The following is a 17,041-nucleotide window of genomic DNA, read 5'->3' as shown; positions in this document are numbered from 1 at the left end:
CGGCTATACTATTCCTTGGTGTGCCTGTAGTGCCTGTAGCTTCCCCAGAGAGTAGGGCTCTTGGGCATAGTATTGGAGTAATCCTTCCAGAGCCCTGGTCTCGACCAGCCCTCCTCCCCCAGAGAGGCCGTGGCCACTGTGAGCAGGAATGTACCAGAGGCAGAACAAGGCTGCTGCCTTTGGGCCCGGCTGGGAGCACAGGTGGGGCAGCTCTGTTTACGTACAGGGCTGGCAGCTGCTCTGTCCCCAGCTAGAACTTGGAAGCATTCACTCTGAAGACCTGCTTGCCTCTGTGGTCCGAGTTACGTGAAATGGGCCTCGTCCTGATAATCTTGAAAGGTTCTTCTGGAACCCCAGTCAGTCACCTTAGTCATGAGAGCAGAAAGTGCAATATTTCCTTTTACCTGGTGGGAGGGAGGGAGGGAAAGGGACTTTATTTCTGAAAGAAAAATATATAAACAGATCTTCTACATTTATATTTTTAACTTTCTGTTAAAAAACTTTCCGATATTGCCTTGCCTTTTGAGCTCTTGCTACAGTCGCGTTTGCTACTGCTTTAAAAGCGAATTTACAGGTATTGATAAAGAACAAGACTGTTTTATTAAAAGCTTTATTCAGCTTGAATATGATCATTGGGAAAATTCTGTTACCAGCCCTCACCTGAGAAGTGCTTTGCTGCCTCCCACACTGGTCCTCACCATGTGCCTGGAAGGCAAGAGCTTAAACTAGGACCTTGCTCTCTTCTTAAGCTGCTTCTTTCTAAATGGTGGTCCAAGCTGGCTTGACCATTCCCCTGTGCTCCTCCCAGAGTTAGCTGGGGCTGCCACACCTGCAGGTTGCTGCGTGGCCATCAGGTCTTGGCCTTGGGCAGTACGGGTGGTAATGACTCCTATTTGTGACTGGGGGAGTGGGGCGGGGCGGGAAACGGGACAGGAATTAAAATAGCGCGATGACAGGTTTTTACATCCGAGCACTAGCCCTGCGTATACTCCCAAGCCAAGGAACAAAAAGCACCAGCAGAGCAGAGGCCATGGTTACAAGAAGTGGCACCCTAACTGGACCAGGAGATGAGGAAGATACATGTACAGCCAGGGCCTGCAGCTTGCAGGAGAGGGAAGAGACAAAGGCGGGGGATCCGCTTCCCTCTGCAGGGATCAAATTATGAGACTTCAGATCATGCTTTTTTACCGCTGAGCTTATTAATACATTCTGTGCTCTACTAACATGTTCTAGGAAACGACATTAGATACATGGAACCCTCATTATTTTATCCATAGTACTTTCTCATGCCATATTCTTTGTAAAGCAGTTACCTAGAATATTCCATTCCAAACAAAAGATTAAACACACTTCCCTTCTTAACTATATGATTCATGTCATATCATGAACCTAGAGTGTTCTAAGAACTTTCTTTTCAAAAGTCACAGATAAGGAAAGTAAGGCAAAATTACTTGAAGGTATCATAAAAGCTAGAAATACTCTTCAATTGTATGGTACATACTCGCTTTTTCACAGACCACTCTGATTTTTCGCTAACATGTATGATCAAATCAGTATCTCAAGAGAAGAGATACTCTTGAGCATTGTAACAAGTGGCCAGGCAATCATGGAGAACTGTCTGAAAATGCCAGGGTCTACAGACTCAAACTTGTCCCTAACCATGCTGGTGAGGTGGGTGTCTGTTCTCATTGCAAGGACGGTCCCCAGGCAAGGAGTCTGAGCCTTTACAACAGTTTTCAGTTCCCAGGACCTTGCTTGCAACTGTGGTCAGTACTAGTTTACTCACTTCTGATGTGTTCCCAATGAAAATAATATTCTAGGAGACCAGGCTCATATCCAGCTTGTCTCCTTTTCTTGCAAATGAAGTAAACACTTGATGTAGGGGCTTTGTAAAAAACAGATTTTCATGGGCTGCTCGCTGTTCTTCCTGTGTGGTGGATAATGCATCCGTCCCTAGAAAAAGATAGAACCTATCAATCTCATTTAGTGCAACTGTAGGAATCAGAACTTGGATCACTAATATTCTGGACACGTCTAACTTTTTTTTTAATTTGGTCTGGAGCTGAGAGAGGCTTGCCCCTTACTGGTCCAATGAAATTTTGAGACCAGAAACTCTGCCCAGAGAAATCAAAAGCCTATGATGTGAAACCTGTGGCAGCTTCAAAATTTCTGCCTCGTAAAAACATTTTATCCTTTTTCTCATTATCGCCCATGTACTATGGTACACTTAACGAAAACAAAGTCATAGCAAATGTCTCAGCCATCCCTGAAAAATTCTCATTTAGAGAAGTCTCTGGAGAGCTAAGTATATGCTGACTTGTCATGTCTACTTGGTTTCACAGTGAAACGAGTCTTGGCTCTCTCCACCACAGTGACCCTATGACACAGCCTCATTAGCTGTCTAAGAGGGGTCTCCAATGAAAACAAATCATAAGCTGAAAGAACTCTAGCGGAGTTGGATGGAGCAAAGGAGAAAGGAAAACTAGGATAATTGTGTTTACTACTTACAAAGAGGAGAAGAAAATTTGGTAGAAACAAGGAAGATATTCTTGGTGTCTGTCTTCATATTTTTCTGTTCATAGTACATAAACAGAAGAAAGTGTCTCAAGAGGCCCAACTGATGTAGTCTATTTCGCCCTGTTTCAATCAATCTGAGTAACCCAGGCATATTATAATTTCTTCCTGGAGGTATCCTTCCTCTTACCTTGGTAAGTAACAGTGACATCAGTTGGAAGAGTTGTTGTGAGGTCCTTATATAGCAGTCTAGCACAAAATGGGAAGGACTGGCCTTCCGGCTCCGCTTTGTAAGTAAATGACAGCAAGTTGCACAGTGAGTTTCTCTGCAAAGGCCCAGCCAGAAAGGCTTCAAAGTCACTCTAATGGGGGTGAGGATCAAAAGAGACACAAAGTATATGACAATTACAACTCCAAAGGCCGTGATAGGTTATGCCGCTTCAAACATGTCTACCAAAAACAGGGCCTATTAATTAAATCTCAGAAATAAATGAAGGACAGAGAAAGGCCTGAAAAAAGGACAAATGACAGAGATTTATAAGATAATTAAGAACTGGTAGCAGCCTAGAGTCTAAGTAAATGGCCAGGGGCTGGGGATACAGGGGAGATACTATTTCTGCCAAGAACTGCACTGACATATGTATGGCTGAGATGCTTCATGTCTACATTCACGTACCAATTTGTTTATCTGACAACCAGGCTACATATCAGTTTAAGTTTATCTGACAACCAGGAGCTTCAGAGTCATTCCAAATGCATAAAGAGGTATAAGAGTCACTTATTTTAAGAGTCACTTATTCCCTATTTGCATTCATTTCCTACCTTTTTTTTCCCTTTTTACCTCAACCCTAAGCTCAACTGCAACCCTAAATAGAAGGTAAGCCAGAGCTTAGGCAAAGATGGAGAGTATTCCTCTGTGGTATTTCAAGAAACCATTATTCTGCTGTGCACCTATACCCAAGGTTCAGCAAGACACCCGGCACATAGTAGGTACTCTATAAATTCCTGTTGAATTAAAAGTATAGCAACTGTACCCTACCACTTTGTGAGGCGAAGGAAGGGTCAAGTTCAAAAGCTTGAGAATCACCATTCATGAGTGAATAATCCCTTAACTGGTATCCATGCTTCAACATCATCCAGAGTTTCAACAGAAGAGAAGGTGGAAAATAGCTTGTATATTAATAAGAAACAAGCATTAGAAGGACAGTGGTCAAACTTCCGGCTCAGAGTTATGAAACATTTGAAAGTACAAAAAAAGAACATGTCCCTTTTTCTCCTTTTAAGCCCATCTGGGCTCACAAAATGCTTTATAAGATCGCAGATACCTGAAGTCGATCTGCCTGGTACTTCCTCCCAGAGTAAGCATTCAGGTACTCGCAGAGAGTGAACAGGAAGTGCTGAATATTAGTCTGTAAGTATTTTGCAGATATCTCCTCCAGAGGAATGAAGACTGGAATCGAATGGTGATGTATCTGAAGTGGTTTCCGCATGACAAGGTCCACAAAATAGGAATCCAGCAGATTCCCCTCAAAAGCAGTGCTGATGCAGACACAGACTCCTCGGCTGGTCAGTTTCCCACTGATCCCTGAGACAAATAAGACGATACCTTAAGAGATGTCAGGCAGAGGCAGTATCCTATTCACCTGTGCATCCCAGTCCCCTCAGCACTGCCTAGTTACATACATCATGGGCTCAAATGCTCGTTGAATGAATGACAACAGACTCTTTCTTCTCACTGACTCTAGCTCACTTTGAGTTGATAAAACCACAGAAGAATGGTGGGAAAGAAAGAGCATCCTAAATATTAAATTACTGAGGAAGAGATTTTGAACTTTTCAATTTACCTATGCTTCTTTTTTCCTGAGTGTCAAATAATTTATGGTAGTCCCCACGTCTTCCCACAATCCTCTTATGATACAGATAATAGGTAAATAAATCCTCATTTTAATGGTGAAACAGAGACTTGAGGGGTTCAAACTATTTGACCAGTGGCATAAAGCAAGCCAGCAGTAAAGGAAGTTGTAGCACACCATCTAGCACACGTCAAATTGCTAAAAATGAACAGTCTAAGCCAGCCACCAGTCAACCTGCTGCTGCACAAAGGGGCCAGTCCTGTAGGGCAAGTTGCCTATGAAGAGCATGCCAGCTTTGTGTGTGTATGCTGAAGGGGGCAAAAGTCAACGTTCATGAAGTAAGTCCAGGACTTATAATACATCTTGCAAACTAACTCACTAGAGACAAGAGACCCAGACTGAAACAGGTCAGAAAAAAACTATACCTGTAAAACGATATGCCTGCAGAATGGCTTTCACGTTTTCCCATTTTCTCTTCAAACTTTCTTGCTCAGTAATCTCTAATGTTTGGTCGGGTTCTACATTGGTAGTAGATGCTTTAACCTGCGAGATATGTAGCAGATCAAACTGGGTACAAAGGGGCATAATAGAAATCCCATGCCCTCACCTACCTGGAAAAAATTTAAATGCACAATATTTTTTAATTATATAATCGATCAAGAAATGCTACAGTGGCCAGCCACCTGGTGCTATGAATTCACAGCAGAGGAAGAATCTTGTGGGTTACAGTGCTAGGAATCAGAAGTAGAAATTGTGCTGGCCTGGACAACAATGAACTTGGTTGGCATGGAGAGTACTGTGAGAGGAGAAAGAAAAGGATGTCAGGAAAGTCTAGGAAGCAAAAACAGCTGCGAAGAGGCAAGGCTGGGAAAGTTGGTTTGGGTCAGACTGTGCAGGTTTTCAAGTGCCAGGATGAGAAATACTGACTCTAAGCCACACGCTGCGAGATACGGCCCAGTAGGAGGTATTGGACTAACTCTCCCTCTGAGACAACTACACAAGCTGGATCAAATACCAAAGAGGAATAAGCAATCATGCAAGTAAACAAACAGAAAATGGCCCGAAGGCACTGGAGAATCACCAAAATAGCCAGATTGAAGACTAAGGATAAATGCTCTGAAGTGAGCTGGGATTTCCTGAGGTTTTCCCCCTCAGCATTTGCTGATTTTAATCACAAGGCATACAGGCCAAATAGAAAGCTGCAGGCTAAATTTTGTAGCAGTCTCACCATGCCAGGGAAACAAAAACTGGAGATCAACGTTACCAGAGCAGCCTTCCTGTGGGTCAAACTATAGAAGAGGGAACCCAACATTCTGCATACAACTTGCCCTCCAGGCACTTGCCAAATCCTAAACTGCCTATGTGTGGCTGGGTACTTAGAAACCAAAACAGAAAGAAGCTCCTGAAAGTTAAAAAGCTAAGCAGAGATTCTGGAGATCAGGGCCTGCCAAAGAAGGGGGATCTTGACAGATCTGTCCCCAACACACCCAAGCTTTCAAGTGAGGTCCCCCTGCCCCCCACCAAAGGACTACACCCTAGGAGTAAGGGCAAACCAGAAACAGACTACTTCAGCGATTAAAGTGATATGCCCATATGCTATCTGCCTGTCAGAAAAAAAATGAAATTCTTTCTGGAGGAAGAGGACATAGTTCAGAATCCCTATATTTTTTCATATGATACCCATCACTGAAAAAAAAAAAAAATGAAGCATATCAGGGAAGAGGAACAGACCTCTGAAAACCAGGAGAAAAAAGAAGACAACAGAAGCAGATCCAAAGGGATTCAGCTATTTGAGTTATTAGGCATAGTCATTAAAATAGATTAAAAGATGAAGAACTCACACCAAGGGGCTGGAATCTATTAAAGTCAGATGAAAATCCTAAATCCAAAAAATACAATAACCAAAATCAGGAATTCAACAGGTTTAAAAGCTGACTGGACACATAGAAAAAGTAGAAAATAGGTGTATTTTCTTATCTAGATTAAAGAGATAAGACATAGGTCACAGTAAAAACAAAACAAAAACTCCATACTTGGGAGCCCCAGAAATACAGGAAAGAATGAGGCAGATGCATCATTTGAAAGATGCTGGCCAAATTTTCCAAATAAATGAGAAACAGCAAGTAATTAATTTAAGAAGTGCTACAAACACCAAGCTGGATGAAGAAAGAAAACCAATCCTAGCCACATTATGATATAAAACTGCTAAAACCCAAAGACAGAACCATGAAGCAGCCAAAGGGCAAAAGACACACTATATGCAAACAATAAGACTAACATCTGACAGAAACTATGGAACTAGAAGACAATGGAAAAATGTATTTAAAGTATAAAAGAAAATACATTTCAATCTATAATTCTATGCTGAGCAAAAATACCCCTTTAAACATGAAAAATATAGTGAAATACAGCATTTTCAGACAAACAAAAATAGAGAATTTATTTCCAGCAAATTTACACTGAAAGTAGTACCAAAAGGAACTACTTACACTGAAGGAAAATAATCCCAGATGAAAATCTGGAAATGCAGCAAGTAATAAAGAGCACTGAAAAAGGTAAATATGTATATATAACTCTAAAGGCATAGTGACTATACAAACAAAAGTGTTTCATACAGTTTTAAGTATATGTAGAATTAACATATGACAATAATAACATGAAAGGCTGCATGTGTGGGAGAGAAAAGATGTTAGAAGGTTCTGTAATTATCCAGAAAGTGGTACAAGTACTAATCTAAAGTATATTCTAGTAAGAAAAAAAAAGCATGTTTTGTGGAGGATAACCACAAAAAGAATGCTAAAAGCATGTATAATTAGAGAAGTGAAATAATAAAAAAAGATCAATCCAAAAGGTGGAAAGAAAGGACAAGAAAGAAACAAAGAACAAATAAGATCATAAATAATAACATGGTAGACTGAGATCCAGATATGTTAGTAATCATATTAAAAGTTCATGGACTAAATACTTTAATTAAAAGACAAAGATTGCCAGGCTGGATTAAAAATTTCTAACTATATGCTATTGATACTTACAAGAACAAGAGCTGTTGTAGTGATACTAATATTTGACAAAGTTGACTTTAAGAAGTTTAACTAAAAGAAAAGGGAACATTTCATAATGATAAAAGTTAAGTCAACCAGGAAGATATAACAATCCTAAATTTGTTTGGACCTACTATACAGCAAAATGGAATGAAAGGGAAAAAAATGTACAAATCCACAATTACAGCAGGAGATTTCAACACATTTATCCCAGTAACTGATAAAACAAGTTGACAAGTAAATTAGTGAGGATATAAAATATCTGAACATCATGATGAACATATTTGGTCTATTTGATAGAGAGAATACAGTACCCCAAAATGCAAAACCCACATTTAATGCACATGGAACATTTATCAAAACTGACCACATGCTGGGTCATGTTCTTTGATCACAATGGAATTAAGCTATAAATCAGTAACTAAAAAAATTACTAACAAATCCCCCAATTTTTGGAAATTAAGCAATATATTTCTAAAACAAACCTATGGGAAAAAGAAGATATTACAATGGAAATCAAAAATATTTTGAATTGAAATAATGAAAACATGATATACCAAAACTTGTGGGATACAGCTAAAGCCATGTGCTATCAACTGAATGTTTGTGTCCCTCAAACTTCAGAAACCTAACCTAAAGCCCAATGTGATGGTATTTGGAGGTGGGGCCCTTGGGAGGTGATTAGATCATGATGGGGGAGCCCTCATGAATGGGATTAGTGCCCTTATAAAAGAGATGCCAAAGAGCTAGCATGCCTCTTCCGGCATGTGAGGTTACAGTAAGACCACAATCAAAGAGGTAGTTAAGTCCTCAGACACTGAATTTGCTGGTGCCATGATCCTGGACTTCCCAGCATCTAAAACTGTAAAAAATAAATATTTGTTGCTTATAAGTCATCCAGTTTATGGCACTTTTGTTATTGTGGCCCATATGGACTAAGATTCTATGCTTAGAGGGAAATTTATAACCTTAAACACATAGAGGAGAAAAAAAGACTTATAAAACAGTAAGTGTTCATCCCAAGAAGCTAGAAGATACGCCATGTACACTGACTGGAAGACACAATACTATAAAGATTTCAGTCCTCTCCAAATCAATATATAGATTCAGTGCAATTCCAATCAAAGCTACAGGAGGTTTCTTTTTGGAAATTGACAGCCAATTCCCAAATTTATGCGAAATTCGAGGGGCCAACAATAGCCAAGATAATTCTGAAGAAGACCTAAACTATAGGTATCAAAACTTTCAGTAATAAACCTCTGGTACTAGCACAAAGACAAATAGACCAATGGCACAGAACAGAACTCAGAAGCGGGCCCACAGTGGACCCAAAGACCCACTGCAATACAGTGGGAAAAGAGTGGTCTTCAAGAAGTAGTACTGGATGAACTGGATATCCATATGGAAAAAAAAAAAGAAGTATGACCTCTATTTCACACCATACACAAAAATCAATTTCAGAGGGACTGTAATTCTGAAAATAAAAAGTAAAATAAAGCTTTTAGAAAATAACACAGAATATCTTCATGTTCTTAAAGTTAGGCAAAGATTAAAAGGAAACAAGAACGGTAAGCATAAAGTTAGATTCCTCAATCAAACTTCATTAAAATGAAGACTTTCTTCTCATCACATTGTTAGAGAGTGAAAAGGCAAGCCAGTCTTTAAAAGAAGATCTGGGGCTTCCCTGGTGGCGCAGTGGTTGAGAGTCCGCCTGCTGATGCAGGGGACACGGGTTCGTGCCCCAGTCTGGGAAGATCCCACATGCCATGGAGCGGCTGGGCCCGTGAGCCATGGCCGCTGAGCCTGCGCGTCCGGAGCCTGTGCTCCGCAACGGGAGAGGCCACAACAGTGAGAGGCCCGCGTACCGCAAAAAAAAAAAAAACAAAAAAAAAACATAAAAGAAGATCTGGAATACAGATACACAAAAAATAACTCATATCCAAAATGTGTAAAGAATTCTACAATTTAATAAGAGATATACAGCCCAATAAAAATTCTGCAAAAGTCTTAAGAAGTTCACAAGAGAAGATTTTCAAGTGTCCAAACAGGTACTTAAAACCATCAATTATATAGGCGAACGCGAATTAATCCACAATGATTTACTCCCACACTCTAGAATGAAAAATTTCTAAAACTGACAACACCAAGTATCAGTAAAGATGCAGAACAATGGAAACCTTATACACTGTTGCTGGGAATGTAAAATTGGTACAATAACTTTCAAATACTGTTCGACAGTATTTACTAAAGATAATCTGCATACCCTGTGACCCAGCAATTCAACAGAAAAGTATATATTTTTATATCAAAAGACAGGAACAACAATGTTCACAGCAGCATTATTCTTAATAGCCCCAAAGTGAAACAATCCAAATAACTCAAATGTCACCAATAAGTACAATAAGTAAAACAATTGTGGGATATTTCTTCAACGGAATAATTATATAGCAATATAAAAGAGTGACCACAGCATGCACCAATATGGATGAACCTCACAGAGATAACATTCAGCAAAAGCAGCCCGACATAACAGAGTTTATACTTTTTAAATTTATGTAAAGCTCCATAACAAGTAAAACCAATGTATAGTAACAGAAACCAGAATAGCAGTTACCTTGAGGGAAATGACTAGGAGGATTTAAGAGGGAGACTTCTGGGGTGCTGGTAGTAGTCTACACTTTGATCTGTGTGGTACTTACCAGGGTGTGTTCGTTCTGTAAAAGGATCTTCAGATTTGTGCACAACATATATACACATATGTGTGTATGTGTATACATATATATATATATATTTTTTTACTTTAATAAAAAAGGAAGGGGGGAGGGAGGAAGAGAATGGAGGAAAGGGGGAAAAGGAAGAGAGGGAGGGAAGACAAGAAAAAGAAGGCTGACCTTAACCCAGGAGGAATGAATAATTACTGACACTTTGAGCAAGGAAACTTGTAATTTAATGAAAAATGTAGTGTTTTACGAAGATTTTCTTGGCTGTGTGGAATTTATCAGAGAAGTATAAATACCAGAAGAAAACAAACTAGCAGACTGCTGCAATAATCCCGCCATCTAAATCACCTGGTAAATATTTAGGACCCATGTGGATAATACGTGCTCTACAGCAGAGGGTGGGGGAGGGGCACAAAGACAATCTAAAGAAGAATTTGACAGGTTTTACTAACTGAACCTGGGCTAGAGAGAAAGCTGAAAAGAGGGAAAAGTCAAAGTTTACTGTGAGGTTTCAGGTTGAGTTATAGAAAGATGGTGCTAATGACAAAAGTACCAATGACTCAAGTCTGGCTGAGATTAAGGTAACAGGCTCATGTCTATGAGGGCAGGTTTAAGAGATTATTATGAAGAATTCGCCTGGCCCATCAGTAATGAATGCCAGCTGTTAGCTGATATTGACATTAGCCGACTCTACAGATTTGATCACTTGAGGGATCAAGGACTGAAATCCATCCAGTAAGACCACAGGTAAAACGTATTACACAAATTTGCTAATTCCCAGATCATGTTTGTTTTTTACACTCTAGGAAAGCCTGCCAACGTCGATCACCCTTCTACTCACACTAGCTTGATGTTGTTTCACTTCAGCCCTCAGCTTATCTCGCAGACGTCTCAGTTCATGAATCCTGGTTCCAAGAGCACTTTCCTCTGCCTGTGCGCTCTGTGGCTCTTCCATTTTTTTACGGGATCTGCTCACTTGAGTCTCTAGTCTTTCCAAGTGAGCTAAAACACCTGAGGGAAGTAAAAAGGGAATTTCACAAGAAGCTAAGGATTTCTAACCCCAGGAACGGGAAGCACTTCAGGGAAGAACAGAGGGTGACCCTTTTTCCAGAACTCTGTGGTCAGCTAAACTGGAGACGTTGCCAACAATTTATAAAACAGGAGGAGCTGACAACAGAAGTCAATGATCAGCAACCTCTTAGGCCGAACACTGACCTACAAGCAGTCCCTGACCAAGACACTGTTCAAAAAGGGCATCATCTGAAAATGGCTAATCTCAGTTATCTATGATAATAGTGACCCAGAGGAAAACAGGGTCACCAAATTCAGACTCTCTCAGAAATTGTTTTTTTAATGCAGAATTGTTTTTTTTGGTTTTACGCATGTTTTCCCAAAGTGCTAATGCATAACTGGATTTAGACATCCACAGAGGCTTGAATAAGTACTCTGAAAAGTATTAGGAGCATAGGACTATAAAGGCACACACTGAAAGGAACCGTCCACCAATATTACTGGGTATCAGACAGGAAAACAAGCTCACCAACAGATAGAAATTCAGAGGCAATCTCAGATCCTAAGAGACTAACTAAAGACCAATATAGTAAAGGTCACAGTTTCATAATGCTAATCAACTCTAGCAGTGAAGCATCTGTGAACATTTCCTACATATTAAGACACTTGTGGGGCTTCCTTGGTGGCACAGTGGTTAAGAACCCGCCTGCCAATGCAGGGGACACAGGTTCAAGCCCTGGTCCGGTAAGATCCCACATGCCGCGAAGCAACTAAGCCCGTGCGCCACAACTACTGAGCCCACGCGCCTAGAGCCCGTGCTCCACAACAAGCCACCGCAATGAGAAGCCCACGCACTGTAACTAGAGAAAGCCCACGTGCAGCAACGAAAACCCAACACAGCCAAAACTAAATAAAATAAATTTATTAAAAAAAGAGACACTTGTGCTAGATCCTTTACTTGCAAAGCATGCAAAGAATTAAAGCATTTAATATTTCCTATGCATTAGGCATGTGCTAAATGCTTCACTTGAAAAGCATTAAAAGAATTACTTATCTAATTTCCACAGCCACCACCACAATGCTATTATTCATCTCCATTTTCCAGATGAAAACACTGAGGCAGAGAAAAGTAAAATAACTTGCCCAAGGCCACAGTATTTATAATGGCAGAGCCAGGACTCCAACCCAGGTCTGACCAATACCAGTCACTGCCTCTTCCACGGGAGTAATGCATAAATGGCTCCCTCCAAATCCTGGGAAGAGTAAAGAAAGCTCATTGGCTAGAACTGTAGCTCTGAATATGAACGCTTAGCATACTAGGAATGCAACCTATTGGTCTAGAAAGGGATAAAAGCCTAGAATATGTGAAGTAATTTTTCCTGCTCCAATGATCTTAGCTGCCTGTCCCTTTAAGTCTTCAATGTTAGTTCCTTTCACCATCCTGCTCCCAAACAGGACAGGTCACACATCGGTTAGAGGAGGGAAGGGCTTTCAACCTGCGCGTTGTTTGGGCAGCAGGAGTAAGGGGGGGAAAGGCGACCCTTTGAATACCTCCTCTGGACTCGCCGTCTTGACTTAGAGTATTCGCCAGCTCCATCTCCTCCTCAGATTTCCAAGAGCCTTGCTAGAAAGCTGTCCAAGCACCAGTAATAGGGCTGTCCTTGGAGACAAAATAAAATGGCAAGAATCGATTCATATTCAGACAAACCTAGAGGGCAGGCACACGCAACGCTGGTACGCACCCGTGCGCCCCGGACACCCCAAGTGTCGTCGCTAGGACTCCCCTTCCCTGACCCGCCCGGTCCGCTCCCCGGGTCCGAGTCGGCGGTGTCCACGTCTACCTCCCCGCCCCTGCGCGCTCCTAAGGCGCCGCACCTCTGGTTCCTCCGGGCTTCCTTGCACACGGAAGGAGCTGTAAGAATGCCGCTCAGCCTTCCACCCTATCACGGTCCCGACCGCCACTGGGTCTTACTTTCCCTTACTTCCTCTCCTCTGGCTGTTCCCGCTTGCCTTCAAATCCAAGCCAACCGGTCCCAGCGTGCTTTGCACTCCCAACGTACAAAAACATGGCAGCACTCAGGGCCCCTCCCTGATCCCGGCATGCATCGGAGGATAGGCCTGGCCTTTAAGTTGTGCGGGAAGATGGCGGCCGCTGGCGCAGAGCCGCAGATCCTGGTACAGTACCTGGTGTTACGAAAGGATCTATCACAGGCGCCGTTTTCCTGGCCAGCGGGCGCATTGGTAGCACAGGCTTGTCACGCAGCCACCGCGGCCTTGCACATTCACCGGGACCACCCGCACACGGCCGCTTACCTCCGGGAGCTGGGGCGCATGCGCAAGGTGGTCCTCGAGGTGAGGCGCGGGCGGGGGGAGGGGCCCTGAGGATATCGAGACCGGAAGAGGGTGTGGTCTTGAGTCGGAGGGCCTAACTTCATGGAGTGGGTGTGGCATTAGTGGGGAGGGTGTTTGACTTACAAGTTTTGGTAAGGTTTCTGGGGCTTGAGCTATTGCCCAGGGAGCCTTACCTTGACTGGGCGGGGCCTGACGGTGTGACGAGTGGACATCGGGCCCGTTATAAATGCTTCCCGCACCCCTTCGGTCTTACCTGCGTCCCTCTTAAACAGATGCCTGTGAGGGCGGAGGCTGGTGGAGCGACACCCGCCTTTCTACCTGTGCACTGCGCCGGCCTTTTAATGGCTGCGCAGAAAAGTACTGTTCTTAACCCTCTTCGCAAAACCGATCCAGAAGGGTAAGGACGCGGGGTTCCTTATTGCAAGTGAAGTCAAACTGGAGCATTTACCTGGTTCTGACGCCAAATTATTTGAAAATAAATGTGAACCCTAGTATAATTTGAACCTAGCATCAGACGTAAGGTTCTTTTTACAGATAGCCAAACAGATCTTACCCTTACCTTCTGTCAATTCTGCCTCTAGAAATGTATCCTAAGAAAATAGCAAGATGCACCCAAAGAGCGTTGTACAAGGATAGGAGCATTTTATCATAGTAAAAAAAAGTGGAAATCACTAAATTTCCAGTACGATGAATTGTCTAAACTTATGCCCTTATAACAGATTATTACGAAACTAGCATAAATCATGTTTTTTGGAGCATATTTACCTGGCATGGAAGAGTGCTCATGATGCGATTCTAATTGAACTATATATTCTACATACAAAGTGATCCAGATTCTGAAAGTAAGAACTAAGAAAATATATCCAAATATTAAGTAGTGAGTGGGTAGTGGAATTTTGGTTATTTTGTAATGCTTCTCTATTTTTTTTTTTAGTTTCCTACATTAAGCACACATTTTATAATGAAAAAAATATTGCTTTCATTTTAAAGCAATTTTCTTCTCATAAAATTTATTTATTTTAATAAATAAACCTGGGGTGGAGGGGTTGGGTAATTCCTTCCTGGCCAGCTGGCAAAAGCAGATCATTTTTCAAGAGAAAAATTGCTGTTGGGTAATGAAACATTAAACTGTAACCTGTAGGAAAATGTCTTGAGAATCTATAAGTAGGCAGAAAAGAAACAGATAGCTTTTTCCTTTAGATTCCTTTTATAGCATTTTATAGGAAGGCTTCAAGAAATCATGTAGTTCAGACATCCCCCACTCCCTTGCTTTCAGGCAGATAAAATACCCCTTTTCTCAGATGAGATATCTGAAGCCCACAGAGAGTAAGTGACTCCTCTGAATTTAAAAGACATCTCATGATTCTGTTGTTAGCTATGACTCAAGAAAGGGCCGTAGGAGTCACCACTGATTAAATAAAGGTGGTGCTGTAGCCATAAAGACCAATAAAATATAAGACAGTGCCAAGATTAACTCCATTCACTGGGTGCTTTGTGTCAGGCACAGATCTGAGCCTGATTTCATTGAATCTCACTACTACTAGGAGCATTATCATCCCCTTTTACAACAGGGACACAAAGGTTCAGCTAAGTCACATAACTTATCAAAGAGCACACAAATCAGTAAGTGGTAGAGCAAGGGTTTGGACTCACTCTAACTTGTACTGTGCTGCTCCTGGTGCTGAAGGAGGAGGGAGGGGAAGTCAATGCATTCTTCTTCAGCATGCCCAAAGGACTCAGCAGATTAAGAGTGGCAATCCCAGCATCCTCTAATTTGATTAAGACAAACCTCTAGTTATCTTAGTGGCTTCTGCCTTCATAGGCAAAAAAATATACCTTATGCAACATAACACACTAAGTATCTTTATTTTCTGAGTGATAGCTATGCTATTTCCTGTAATGGGATTCAGCATGGGTGATAAAGATGATGAGAAACAGTTTCAGAAGGACACTAGAGAATAGTTTGCCCACGCTTGAGTTAAAAACTGGGAACTATCCTGGCGGAAAGAAAATCCTTCTAGGTTTGTGTGGACTAGGGTGGAAGTAGGAGGGAGGTGGAGGTGATGTGATTTTAGAAATCCTTCCAGTAGTCAGCTCTTAAAGTCAGAGCTGGCTGAGGGATTAGGGATGCTGTTTAGGCACCAGAACTAGAAAATGTGTAGAGCATAATTACTGACAATGCATTCCCACCCCCACTCCCACCCCTTCAGAGAGTGAATGGCAAATGGAGCAATGAAGCTGTTGTTTCTAGAGACATGCACTACAGTTCCTTCTTCGGTAGAGCTGTTCCTCCAGTTTCAGTTAAGAGGAGCCCCCCCTCCATACTTTTTTTTTTTTCCTTTGCCTTTTGTCACTTACTAAATGGGCTTTTCAGTCTGTGTTCTGCTCCTTGTAGGCCCCAGATGAGACCACCTTAAAGTTGCTGGCAGAGACGCTGCAACAGAAGAACATTGACCACAAGCTGTGGGTGGAGCAGCCAGAGAACATCCCCACTTGCATTGCACTCCGTCCCTACCCCAAGGAAGAAGTGAACCAGTATTTGAAGAAGTTCCGATTGTTCAAATGACTGAAGTTATCAATTGCTTTGATATGTTTGAGTAGCAGCTGGATCCAGAAACTGCATGCCGTCCATCCCTAAGCACCGTTGTACTCCTTTCAGTGGCAATTCCCTTCCCTTTAAATTATGACAGTTAGTTTCCTGAGGGTCAAAACATGTTCATATTAAAGTTGCCATTAATAAGTATTTTTAATTATTTATAAGTTCAGATGGGGAAAGTAGGTGAGTAGCATTATCATCTATGGGTCATTGCTCAAATAGAAGATTTGGTTAGACTCCTATATAGGGATCAAGGAAATACCCTTACTTTTTTGTTAGGAATAATAGAGTTCTTCCAGTTACCCAGGTTTAAAACTTTTCCTTTGAATTCCCTATTTCTTACTCACATCCAGGTATTGTAATCATTGAATCTTGGACACCATCAACTTTGAGATATACCATTATTTTACGTGTTGTTAAGAAAGAAGAAATGCTACCAATTAAGCTGAGACATGTAATTTCATTTCAAAGATGTTAAAATTTATTTGATTTAATAAAATATGTGAAGTGCTACATCTATTTTCTTATAGTTTCCAGTGCCACCACCCTGAATCAGGCTCTCATTTCGCTCACGAGTGTCCCACTGGTCTGCTCACCTAGCGTATCCTGGTTACAAGGCAGCAAGCGTTCTGCCACCAGGTTCATATATTGATAGGATCACTGAGCACCCTTTTCAGTATAGGCTCCAACTTGCCCAGGAATAAAGTCAAGATTCCTTAGCTTAGCCCTCAGGCCCTCCACGTTTATATTTCCTACCTTTTTAGGTGAATCTTCTATTCCCTGATCCAAACTTGATGTATCAATGAAGACTCCAGTTGCTGCCCTCTAGTCTCTGGCCTGGGAGTCGAATGTTAGTACTCTCCCCCTCCCTTTCCTGCCTCTGGACTGAAACTTTGTGGCTCAAGTGCTATCACTGTCACAAAGTCTTACGCAGCCAAAAATGATAGCTCCCTT

The 17,041-nt window shown here is 41.7% G+C and overlaps 2 protein-coding genes across 3 annotated transcripts; one reads left to right on the top strand and one right to left on the bottom strand.

The window, feature by feature from the left end:
• Positions 1-267: 267 nt before the first annotated feature.
• CENPO (centromere protein O) lies at positions 268-13,450 on the bottom strand. 2 transcript variants are annotated; one of them, XM_082672217.1, is made up of 8 exons: positions 13,324-13,450; positions 12,691-12,799; positions 10,970-11,139; positions 4,793-4,910; positions 3,840-4,099; positions 2,705-2,876; positions 1,787-1,953; positions 268-404 (listed from the first exon to the last, which is right to left on the bottom strand). In XM_082672217.1, the coding sequence occupies exons 2-7, from the start codon at positions 12,734-12,736 to the stop codon at positions 1,817-1,819; spliced, it is 903 nt and encodes a 300-aa protein (XP_082528343.1). In that variant the 5' UTR covers positions 12,737-12,799; positions 13,324-13,450; the 3' UTR covers positions 268-404; positions 1,787-1,816. The 2 variants fall into 2 exon arrangements, with proteins under 2 accessions (XP_082528343.1, XP_082528344.1); XM_082672218.1 differs by lacking the exon at positions 13,324-13,450 and adding an exon at positions 13,122-13,162.
• On the top strand, positions 13,220-16,594 carry PTRHD1 (peptidyl-tRNA hydrolase domain containing 1). The gene is made up of 2 exons (XM_082672219.1): positions 13,220-13,491; positions 15,887-16,594. Exons 1-2 carry the CDS (start codon positions 13,240-13,242, stop codon positions 16,055-16,057), a joined length of 423 nt encoding a protein of 140 aa, XP_082528345.1. The 5' UTR covers positions 13,220-13,239; the 3' UTR covers positions 16,058-16,594.
• Positions 16,595-17,041: the final 447 nt, after the last annotated feature.

This window comes from Grampus griseus (genome assembly GCF_964374135.1).
Source record: "Grampus griseus genome assembly, chromosome: 15".
Classification (NCBI taxonomy): domain Eukaryota; kingdom Metazoa; phylum Chordata; class Mammalia; order Artiodactyla; family Delphinidae; genus Grampus; species Grampus griseus.
Note: the sequence above shows the minus strand (reverse complement) of the source record. Positions and strands in the feature narration are given on the sequence as shown.

Coding starts and splice junctions, on each gene's coding strand:
- CENPO (XM_082672217.1), bottom strand. CDS start 12,736: ATGGAGCTGGCGAATACTCTAAGTCAAGACGGCGAGTCCAGAGGAG. Junction 11,140..12,690: donor AGACGGCGAGTCCAGAGGAG/GTATTCAAAGGG, acceptor TACTTCCCTCAG/GTGTTTTAGCTCACTTGGAA. Junction 1,954..2,704: donor TGTCACTGTTACTTACCAAG/GTAAGAGGAAGG, acceptor ATCTTTTTCTAG/GGACGGATGCATTATCCACC.
- PTRHD1 (XM_082672219.1), top strand. CDS start 13,240: ATGCATCGGAGGATAGGCCTGGCCTTTAAGTTGTGCGGGAAGATGGCG. Junction 13,492..15,886: donor TGCGCAAGGTGGTCCTCGAG/GTGAGGCGCGGG, acceptor TGCTCCTTGTAG/GCCCCAGATGAGACCACCTT.